Source organism: Crassostrea angulata, chromosome 7 (genome assembly GCF_025612915.1).
Source record: "Crassostrea angulata isolate pt1a10 chromosome 7, ASM2561291v2, whole genome shotgun sequence".
Classification (NCBI taxonomy): domain Eukaryota; kingdom Metazoa; phylum Mollusca; class Bivalvia; order Ostreida; family Ostreidae; genus Magallana; species Magallana angulata.
Genome location: NC_069117.1, coordinates 2,096,110 through 2,108,600, shown reverse-complemented (window position 1 = coordinate 2,108,600; position 12,491 = coordinate 2,096,110). Strand labels below are relative to the sequence as shown.

The window sequence follows — 12,491 nt, the reverse complement described above, 5'->3', positions numbered from 1 at the left end:
GGTCCTATAGTGTGGCCTACTGTCCGCCAATTATTGTGTTTTAACAGCCTTATCACCCCAAGTGCTGACTTTTTCATGTTTTACCTCAATAAAGCAACGGCTAATGGTATTTAACGGCCTACTCGAACTGTTACTTTCAACTACTGTAGTCTTTACTCTCCCAGGGAGAAGGGTGAGCTATCTGATATTTTTTTTTAGGAGATTCCAAAGTTAAAAAATATTTAATCTGTTAAACATGAATCTTCTGTTAGAATAGGTGAAACAGTCCTCAGTGAATAAAATATGCCTTTTCTTTGTCCAAAGGAATTCTCATAATAAATTATTTCTATAAATGTTACGAGAATCGCGATCATTAAAAATATTTAATAGCTGATGGTAGCACAGAGGACAGATTGGCCAGTGTAGGGGGGTCCCTTTGAAACCTTGTAAACAGATCAAAATTTGTTCCAAATAAGTTCACTTTATAGCTCCTTACAGCATTTTGATGTCTATATTTAGAACAGCAATAGATTAATTACAATTGATTGATCAGACATCACAGGACAATATCTGTATATTGTTGGACCCAGGGGGCCTATCAATTCAGGTCACGCTGAACAACGGGTAGTGACTAACAGATAGCAGTTCTACAAATTAATTGTTTACAAGTACTATCATCTGTTTACACTATATCTATATCAATGAAATTCATATTGCAGGCAAATATTATGAGTGGAGATAGCATTTTGTAATGGATCCAATCAACTCATGAAATTTTGTACTACAAATAGAAATCAAGGTATACATGAGTTTTTGCCTCTTCTAACAAAAATCATGAGCAAAACCTACCCTGGGCATTCACCCTTCTCAATGTACCATACTTTTAAACAGTTAAAGTTGCTAAGTACAATAATACCACGGACTTTTATTTCGTTTGACACAATAATAAAATATTGTAACTTCAATCTCTTTTCACTGTTAATAATAAACACTAAATCTTTCAGAAGTTGAATAGATATCCTCTGGTATAAATTTATTCTTTGATGTAGTCAGTCTGTTGGCACTGGTATAATGGCCAGCCTGTTCAAACACTCTCAGCCCAGACAATGTACAGGATATTATATTTTAGAATCAAGATTGAACAACACAAGGTAACATGACATTAAGCAGACTTAAAACTTCTCTTTTCACCAGGAGAACACTCTATAAAGTTCACTGCTCTAGCTCTCAAATCCAATTTCAATGGAGACTTGTCATTGTGACCCAATGATCGTAGCAATAAAAACGACAGTTTCCACAAAAGCCGGGCCTATTATGTAACAGACAAGTTCACAGAAACAATCAGGGAAACACCGAGGTTGAGTGGCCCCTCCCTGCTAGGATACTCATGTTCCCCTGGTATGAACAAGCTACAGAGACATAAGATGTGACCTAACAGATTTTCTTTCCTTCCATTCACTACAGAGATTAGGCCCTCCAAAGGACATCAACCTATAGATACAGCGCCTTGACACTTCAGAGGGCAGCAGTAAAATTCAAAGTTAAGACCCTAACTATTGTCACACAATGCCAAGATTTCATAGGACATTCATGGAAGCAAGTCTACTTGGTGCTTATTTCTAAAGTAAAATTTTTTCATGTCATCATGTCCACCATCAATCTGTCACAAGTAACTGAGGCAGGCCAAACTTTCACAGAAATTTGTCACAAAATACTTATACAGGTCAAAAATATTATGCCATCAAACATCAAGTTTGTCACCAGGACCTGACAATAGTCAAAATCTCTACAATCTTACACCAGAACCTGAGGCAAACCAAAAATTTAGGTCTGACATAGACCAAAATAGCAGCATATACCAGAATCTGATACAGCCCAAAATTCTAATTGGTGTGTCACTATAAGGTCACTCTAAGCATCCTCTAAATAACTCCTATACCGTAGGAGCCAGCCTCTCTCCAATATAACTCCTATATGGTAGGAGCCAGCCCTCTCCAATATAACTCCTATATGGTAGGAGCCAGCCTCTCTCCAATATAACTCCTATATGGTAGGAGCCAGCCTCTCTCCAATATAACTCCTATACGGTAGGAGCCAGCCTCTCTCCAATATAACTCCTATACGGTAGGAGCCAGCCTCTCTCCAATATAACTCCTATATGGTAGGAGCCAGCCCTCTCCGAAATAACTCCTATATGGTAGGAGCCAGCCTCTCTCCAATATAACTCCTATATGTTAGGAGCCAGCCTTTCTCCAATATAACTCCTATATGGTAGGATATACTACCAGTACTCCGTTATGGTAGAAGCAGCCTTTCTTCTATATTACTGAATGACATAGGATCATGACATTTGCCTGCCTTGGATTTCAATGAACAGACCTCAACACTACACAGTCAGCTGATAGCCATTTTAAGCTCCACATTTTGCTTGTTTTCTCTACTCTATTAGCCATTACCCTATATCAAGTCATCCCCTTCAATGTTTGAGAGCTTGCCAATATCCTTAACAAAAATCTATACATATTAAAAAGTGCATAAACTGCATGGTAAATACCCTAAGTCTAGTGCAAATATGAATACATCATAAAAAGTCATCCTGTTCAACAAAACAAGGATTTTCAAAGCTTTCTATAAAACTCCAGTAAATATTTGAGGAGATTGTCTTTGATTATCTTTACAGGTCAAAACAGTCACAAAGATTCAGCCAGGTATACATGCTTATACACAGAATATATATAAAATCTCAATAGCTCAAGGATACACAGCTTTAGTTAATATTGTTTCATAATGATTCCATCAAGTAAGTACTTTAATGTTAAAGTATCTCTTAAAAGCCTTAATATCTTTCATTAGGATAATTAACAATTTTCACAATCAAATTGTGAAATCCACAGCTATTATTTCTTATTTCACACGATACCAAGGTCAGATATTTCTCACTTGGAAGTTTTATGGACTCAGATTTCAAAATATCTAATTATTACTATCATGAAGACCTTTCTATTAGACTATTATCATATATCCAATAGGAAAAAAATAAGAATAATACTTTTAAAAGAATCTATGGGGTATTCTTTTGTAATGGTATTCTACTACCAGAGGTCATGGGCCAAAAAACCGAAGGTCGCATCTAGATAGAATTCCACAATAACTGTTCTAACGACCCTCCAATGATAGATTTGGCCCTGGAAGCAACTGTTTGTTTACTTCAAAATTAAATAATTTAATTCTGGTTGTAACACGCTTTCTGATTGGTTAAAAAATTTATTTTATATCGTATAAAGAATGTTGCCTACGTCATAGTATGACAAACGTCAAAAACGTATCAATCCGCCTGACGTTACATTTGAATTTTGTACAATTTGATGTCATTTTATAGATCAAATGACTGTTTTTATCAACAATTGATCGCAAATAAATTAAATTATAAGGAATGAATTCAATATTTATTAGTTTTATTGATATAAAATGGTTTGGAACAGTTTACGCTTTTTTATAAACCGCTTCGCGGTTTATAAAGCGTAAACTGCCCCAAACCATTTTATATCGTATAAAACTAAAAAATATTGAATTCATTCCTTAATGATCAAAATTTCACACACAGAGACTATCCTAGAAAATCAAAAGTTTACAGTTAATTTAATATACCAGATCCCGGTCTCCATTTGTACCGCCCTAATGATGGGTCTGTTTAAACCCCTTCAATACACAACTTTTGACGGACATAAAGATTATCACACCAACGGGTTAAAACACTGTGAAGACCTAACAGACAGACAACTTAAACGTCAAGGACACAAACACCGAGGGCTATCTCTCTGTTGATCTGGTAGGATGTTTTCTTACATTGTCTGACCAATAACTAAGATTTCACCACGTAAAACCTACACCAAGGTACAGAGTAAAAAGCAATTCTAAGGGGACATCTGACCCATATTTCTACTTTCTTTTATTTTTTATTCCTTCAGAGCAGAAATTATAAAAAGATTGTGTTTTATATTTTTGGAGGTCATAAATGTATTTTATTGTATGTCAGGGACCCCCGGATTTATCTCCCCTGTGACAGGTTTATGTCAACTACAAGACATGTTATGGGCGACTGCAATTAGTTAATTAGTATATCCAAGACAGTTAGATTATCTGCTATTCCATTAGACCTGTCCTAACATAGATAGAGCACATCTATTACTATCAGGCAATCTTAAACATGGAATTATTGCATGTCCTAATGCATGATGTGCACTCGTAAGTCATGCACTGGTCTGCACGTCTAAGATAACGAGTGATAAAACGTACACACACCATAGTACAAATATCACACAACTAAGATTTAAAAAAATAAATTATTAATAGATGGAAAAGTCACATGAACTCATAGGACTAAATTGGACCAGTTTTATAATCTGAAATAGCGATTGTTATATATAAAGTTTATGAAATATACATAGAAATATACAGTTATTATAATCCATAACCTCAGTCTCCAAGACACTGTTACATCATAAGGTCACTACCCCCACCATTCAACATACTAATCCATCAGATCTCAATTGTGTATTCAAAATTCTGACCTTATAATAAAACAATAAACCAATATCATAAATAAAAAATTGTTTCAAAAAGAAAAAAAAGCCCAGAAAGAACTTGGACGGTCTTTACCTGGACAGGGTCTGGAATATTTTCCAGGAACATTCGGATTTTGGAAGTCCAAGCCTCCACATCCATCCTGACACACGACACAGAGACAATATAGCTCCTCCTCACAGGCCAACAAAAAGGTAACAGTTAAAGGGCCCTGCTCCGACCACCAGGTGAGGCCTGCTCCGTTCTGATACCGCGACCAGGTACTCTCAGGTAACTTACGACAGGTGAGTTCCCAATCATAGGTAAAAGCAGGTACGTTAATCGCAATATATTAGTTCACCATCCGTCAATTTTTTGGCAATATTATTATCAATCATGATTTTACCTCACAAAAAACAGAGGGATTATGTATTATTAAGGAGTACAACAGTTTGGATCATTTGGTGCATTGCCCTGCACCAACTGAATCTGACATCTTTATAAGTAATTGTTTTTCAAAATTTCATTTCAAATTCTAAATGGGTTTATTTATACTGCCATATCTAAAAATCAATTCGCTGAAGAAAGGCCCGACTTGGAAATCTGATTTTATACAATTAAACGTAAAAATATACATTGAGTGTCTGAAACCTGCAAAATTCAATTACTGAAACTGCACAAAACGCTGTGAAGCCTTGTACTGCAGGCTTTGACATCCGTTCCATTTCTCTCCGCATTTAATGACAAATGTTCCTCTCCATTAGCTTGCTACTTAACAAGTCAATCATGCACTTGTTAGGCTTGGAAACCAGTTGTTTTCTCTTCCTTTCTGCAGGTGGGAAAACTTTCAAATTCTCAAACAACGGGAAATTTCAATTTAATTTAAAAGCCTGGCCAGGTAATTTAGCCCATTGCTTTTATTGACTTTTCATTTCTTGATCTGATGGAACGTAGGAATCTCGAGACATCTCGTAGATTTCAGACTGGGGGGGACCAGGGCTGGGACAGGATAGGGGCCTCCACCATGTATAAATATTCGATCTATCACTGTGAATGAGGGACAGTCACACAGTATTGTGTCCTGAATACTAGGGGATCCTAGGACAAGTACCATTTTACAGAGAGAAGGAATGATTATACATTCACTTTATGCACACAAAATCAAGATAAAATACACATGTTCACACACTAAAAGCAAACAAAAAACAGAAATTTGAATGCCAATACTAAATAAATAGCATTACATAATTATGTCAACAACAACCCTCCCCCCCCCCCCCCCCCTTTTAACCTTTTATTCTTCCGACAAAGATGAGTGATTACAAAATAAATCATAAAGTGTATGATTAACAGTCTACAAATTCTGTGAGTTCAACTGTAGATTAATGGCTACTATCCATCATACAGGCTAGCCATACCACAGCTTACTGACCACCGATTACTCTAATCTATCTGTTATTTGCCAATAATTCCCTCCACATCAATAACTTTTTCTCTTGGCCTTTTATCCACATAACTTCATAATTGCAGGACTTATGTCTAAAAGATCACATTTCAATAATTTAAAAGCTTTATTTGCTTGGAATGTACAGAAATTATGATTTAGATATAACATGATATTGGTCGCTCTGAATATGTTTATATTTCAATAATCTACTACCTGTACAATATAATCTCTTCATGATCTAATACTGAATAGTAGATCATGCTTTGCCTCGTCGTCTATAAGATTGATTAACCCAATATATTTCCATAGTCAGTCAGTAACAAACCAAATACGGTAAGTAAAAATAGTTTTCTCAGGACCAAGAAAATTATAACCCCCACAAAAAGTACCTCTATCACTTTATTGAGTATTAAAGGTTAGAGAATGTAGTGTGCCTGAGTATGTACATGATATACATTACAGACCAACATTCCACCACCGCCTCGCATAGAATGTCTATACTGTATGTGATATACTCTATATGATGCCTACTGTATGCAATATACTCAGTATAAGACCAGGGTTTGAACAGACTCTCTTCAATAAAATACCAATGTTTTGTGTCAAATTGACAATCTAGTCCAAAGCATTCATTTAACAGCAGAATACACCTTTACAAATCACTCCATTTTGTGCTCTACTCACAGCCTCCCCTCTACAAACCATAACAATAACACACCTATAGCTAAGCCAATTTCTTCATAATGGGCCGTTCTTGGTAGGTCCTGTCGTAATCCACCGGTAATTCTATTTTTTATTTTCCGTTAAAACACAAGAATTTATTTGACCCAAAAAGTTGAGAGATCTTGAATAATCTCTTGGTAGAACTTAAATAGATTTATTATAGCAGTCTTAACACCTGCTTTATGGAAATCCAGAGGACTTGGGCAAATACAGGCAGCACTAATAACGGTGGAACCCTCGCGTGAATCACATTACCATCAGCGAGCAGTGAAGATTGAATTGCATGTTACTTGACAAAAAATCTATCTATTGATTTTCTACCCCTTGTCAGCTGAAGAACTTGTGGAGGCTGACAATTAAAATTAATACATGTATAAACTTCCAACAGTTTCACTACATTCTCTTCTTAGGGGAGCATATTAACTACTGGAAAAACTTCCAAGAACTTTGCTGGCTGTAAATATGAAATTTAGTCAATTTTTTTTAAAGAAAAACTTTATTATAGATAAGAAACACTGTAATTAGCATTTCATTATTCAGTTATATAGCTTAATAATGTTTAATTAGTCTAATTGACACAATCATGAACATCTAAAAGTAACTTGCACTTTGCATTAAATCATATAAATACATACATGTAAATCACACAGGACATGATATGGATTATCTTTTATTTGATTTATTAACCTTTTTGTAACCATTAAATTTTTGTTAATTAATATGTTAAAAGTAGAAATTTGACTGTGGCCTCTAGAGTAATACTGTGTCCTCTATAAGTACCGGTAATTCTGTGACCTCTTGACCAAACAGTCTGAAGGTCAGAATTACCAATAAAACTACCATGTACATTATAAGGACATACATGTAATTTTTGTTGTCACCTTTGACATCGTTTTCATGTTTTACAAATGACCTACTGATTTTTTAAACCTTCAAGTGGGAAAAAATTTACAACTGTCTAAAGCCCCTGGCAAAGGTGGGGTCTGAAATAGAATCCTCGAAAAAACAAATTTGAGCCCACAAGTGTGAGATTTCCCATCAGAGTCCACTGAGGGACTCAGCAGGGCTCGAGACACTGCAGTCCACGCTATCAGAATTTACATCCCCTGTCTTGTTTACACCTGCAATGCTTATCAACAGGTAGTCCCTGCTATACTCATGTACATATCATATTACCAGGTAAAAGAGCAAGCGACCTGAAATAGCTGATCATAACTTTTGACATAATAGGAATCTTACATGATTACATCTACCCTACACCCACTGCCCCCCAATCAAATTTGTAAATGGGTTAAAAAAAAATTGAAACTTATACAGTTTTATGGATTTTGATTTAAAATTGAGATGGTAATAAAAATAAATTGAATTAAATGACACTTTAGCTTGTGTACAATAGGTTACATGTCACAAGGAGAATTTCTAAGTTCTAATTGTTTGGCGAGACAGTGAATCACAAGAGTGAAGATCCCCATGAAATGGTTATGGATGCTGAGCAAATGAGGCAACAAAGATTTACCATAACAGCTCATATTAAAGTGGACATTTATTCTAAATTCAATGGGATTTATCTGGGGAACGGGGTTAACATTAAAAGGTTGACTGATAATAAACCCATTTATATGGGAAACTTATCTTTGTGAATGGATTCTCCCTAAAATACACCAAATTCTGTAAAAGTAACCTTAATGGAAAATATGACATTTTTTCTTTGGATGATTCATTAGTATTTCTCCAAACCTATTTTTAACACTTAGATAAATGAACTGAAGGGCACGACAACATAGACACAGTGCTCTGTCAATTTCTTTCTGTTTGTTTAATCTATTGAAACTTTTTAATTTGATCAACACAACTTCCTAGGTTTTTGTAGAAAATGACAAATAAAATCTTCTAAAGTAAAGATTTCTTCAGCCACTTTAAGAAATTAATCTATACTGCTCACAAACAATCCATGTACATCTAGAACAGGTGACATTACCTGGTCGGTGCAACAATACCAACACCTGCAAAAAATGAGCACCCAACATCTTTTGATCTATATAGTGCAACATATTGTTTTATATGCCTATTTTCACAAGAGAGAAAGCCAGATAAAACACAATCTGCTGCTGTAGAGTGAACCTCACTGTTGCATTTCCTGCTAAAGAACAGATTGTAAAGGATATACTCTTACAGAATAAACCTCTGCCATCAGCAATCCTAAATCGGTATCTAGCAAAATTGACTTAAATGCAATGCTGAAATAGGTATACAAACCCTGAAAGTGACATGTCCTTCATTGGCATTTTGAAGAATCCGAAATGTTTCTTAATTTATGTTTGATAAACTCCCTTGATGACACAGTATATGGAATGCGGATATTCTGAGGATAAGGCCATGTAGTCTGAAGACAATGCAATGTCAGCCTGCCGTGAGTAATCAACGGCCTCTACTACAGAATCAATGAAAGCTCAGTCTCTGCTTGTCATGCCGCACAAAAAATCAATGCTCTTGTAGAAGATTCGATCCCTCTGCAGAGCCGATCCCGGGAGTTGTACCACGGCAATCAGACCTCATAAACACAGTTGATCAGTAACTTGGTCCTTTAAAGGGTCACAGTTCAGATTATTCCATAAACCACCCTATCTCAAATGCTACAGTTAGAAAAGTTCTCAATCACAGGCCAAAACACTAGTCAGACCCTGGTAATTTGTGCCAATCAAATGTTAATTGCATTATTTGCAGAAGGATTGTAACAGTCAGTTTGATCAATGTGAGTACATTTAAATAGGGACTAAATGCATCAATAACCAGTCACTCTATGGAGGAGACATTCCAGCAATGGTGGTCTCCATTGAAGGCAGAAAATTCTCAGTAGAATTCTAATCTATGGCCACAAAGACCCTAGAACTGGGCCTACTGTTGTAATCTTGTGACTCTGACAGCCCCACCGTTTATCTACAGACCATATATATATTCTGTCTGTTTGGTTTCCCATGACCTCTATGGTCCACCATTGGGACCTTGTTGATACAGGTGGCTGTCTCTAGACTCTCCCCTCACCAGTAGACTTACACACTGTACATATTGTAAATCCTTAGTGCTGACAATTTTACATATATGGCAATTCTGATCATAAATTATCCTCCTTCTTTTTAGTTTCAAAAAATTTGTATCTGATCTCAGAGATCTTAAACATCTTATGGTCAGGGATGCTAGAATATGAAAGCTGTTTGGACAGAAACCAAAAGTATTTCCATATACTGGTATACAATCCTTTTTTTTCTAATTTCTAACTCCTCGTATGTAAAATGTACAGCCAAAATAAGAATCCTGACTAATGACCCCCCCCCCCCTTTTACAAACTGATTGGTCTCTATAATTTATGCCATGTACCACTTGTTAAGGTATTACTATGTATGCAGAAATCCATGATACATGCATTTTTCATAAACTAGCTGCTCTCCTCAGCCATATCTGGTGGGTATAAAAGGTTACTATTTATCAACATCTGTGATCAGACTCATTATTCATGCCTCCATCATGTACATGTTATGACAATTATTGAAGCATGTGAAAAAAAACATGTCAACATCCAGTTCAACACAAATCTCTCAGTCAAATGCTACCGGCAAAGAGAAATGAAAAATGACTTCCCAGAAATTAAAAGCATGATAAAATCTTACTCCATCACTTTTTTACTCTGATTACAACGTCCCATCTTTCTCTGTGACACTATTTTTACACATATGACCTTAAAATCATGCTAGAAGGCAGAGAGGAAATACAATGGTATCTATAAATACAGTCCATAATGGACCACCACCCACATCACTCCCCCTAAAAACAATGGTGGCCAGATTACACTTTGATATTTCCCTGATAATCAGTGACTGACCTTCTAACAGCAGGTTCTTTGAATATGTTATTGGTAGTCACGCATAATCATAAAAAATATCCTACTACACCATTCGCAGGGCTCGTCATGAACTTTTTGTCTTCTGTCTATGTGACCACCCCTATACTATAAAGAACACATTTTATTGTACAAGGGTGGTCACACAGTTAGAAGACAAGAGGTTTTTGGCAGGCCCCTGTGCTTCAAATATAAAAAAAACTTGTTTTCTTCTGTGTGCTTGAAATCCAATCTCAATTTGTGTTATCTGTTACACAATCTGTGAAACTCTCAATGTGTGAAAAATGAGAAGATAAAATTGTTGAAATAGGATCAAAATACACTTGGAGAAACAAAAAAAAAATCAATACATGCAAAATCATCTCCTACGATTTGTGTTCAAAGTGATTGCATCAGCTGATCCAGTAATAATGAACTGTCTAGTATGTTAATTTGTCTGCTTCTGAATACATGTATTTAGTTTTTGATTCAAGAGATAGAGAGAGAGAGGCAAAATACAATATGCCATTGGTCATTTAAAGAAATAAAATTTAAATAATAAAAAATAACTTTTTTGAATAAAACATGATTAACATACAGGTAGACATTAACTAAACATTGTGAAACCACAAATGTGATGTCATTATAATGCCCGACCCAAAGCCTTGCTCTCTTCACCATTTCAGACCTGTCATGTCTTGGACATTCAGCCATTGTAGATCTGGAACCATTAGCGACCATTATAGACAGGAATTTCCTGATAAAACCCTTTCTATTGATTTTCTCTCCTTTAACATTCTGATCCAAAATGAACAATTAGCTACAAATAAGCAGCTTAAAGCATCCATTAAATATATGTATGAATAGACTTACATACCTACCGGTCGTAATAATATTCCTCCGCTGATTAATATACCACACCCTCGATGATGGCCGGTTTTCTTGAGTGGACGTCACAGAAGACCCTGATCAGCAGTGGGCTGGGGGGAGACTGGGGAAAATTGTGAATCATATCTTACATTGTGTATTGATTTTTGTGACTGAGTCTGAATACTACAGTTATAATGATTGGGCTGATTTCCTCGGCACGATGGAACTTGCTGCTGCAGCAGTAACACTGGTGCACTGGGCAATGAATTATACATGAGACTATTACGCTCCTGCTGTCTGTGGCAGAATGTAAAGCAACTCGACACATGAACAAAGGACAGGGCCCCATAAAAAAATCTTTGTATTGTCAGATAATCAGACTTAAATCTCCAAACTGTGACTTAACATACACTTAATAAAGCACTGCATTGAATCACTCAATACTTAACACATTATGTACCAAGATATTTACTGGTAGTGTGCTCTGTCATTCTTGTTTCATCAGCACATAAATTAAGACGGGTGGTAATATTGAAATACATGTACATGCAATATACCCATAACAATGTAGGTTTTGATAAGGATTTATAAAGCTAAAATAAATTCATAGAAAAACTTTGCATATCTTTAAGATTCTGCCAAAACTAGAAATTTATGAGAGCTTCAATTTTTACAATTTTGCAATTTTTTAAAACCCATAATTTCAAAAGATAAGAGCCTAATTTCTTTGATAAGTTACTTTTAAAAATCCTATGATAAATTAAAATGTCAACCAACAGAACATGCGTAGTACTTAAATTGTTTCAATAGAGATGGTTTTTGAACATGAGAAAAATAGCCAATCTTTCATGTTCTAGCTGTGCATTACAAATGATCTTGTAACCTTTGAACTTCTTACCTTTATCATCATGACTACTTTCAACCTTGACCTTTTCCATCTGTGACCTCTTGACCCTTCAACTTGACTGGAACTTGACTGCAGCCACGGACACCACATTATAGGGGAGGCGATGAGATCAGAAAGCACCTACTGAT

General features: G+C 35.7%; 1 protein-coding gene across 5 annotated transcripts in view; it reads right to left on the bottom strand.

Moving 5' to 3' along the window:
- Positions 1–12,491, bottom strand: part of LOC128192915 (tripartite motif-containing protein 2-like) — a 21,594-nt gene extending 9,103 nt beyond the window's left edge. The window contains exons 1-2 of one of the 5 annotated variants that reach the window (XM_052865980.1): positions 12,355–12,487; positions 11,464–11,577 (exon numbers count right to left, since the gene is read on the bottom strand). Coding sequence is in view for 2 of the 5 variants with exons in the window: in XM_052865976.1 (XP_052721936.1) it covers positions 12,355–12,453 (99 nt within the window). In the remaining 3 variants the exon portion in view is untranslated. Of the gene's footprint in view, positions 1–4,638; positions 5,040–8,968; positions 9,400–11,463; positions 11,578–12,354 lie in introns of those variants that run through there. The other 4 variants (XM_052865981.1, XM_052865976.1, XM_052865979.1 and 1 more) reach the window with 4 other exon arrangements.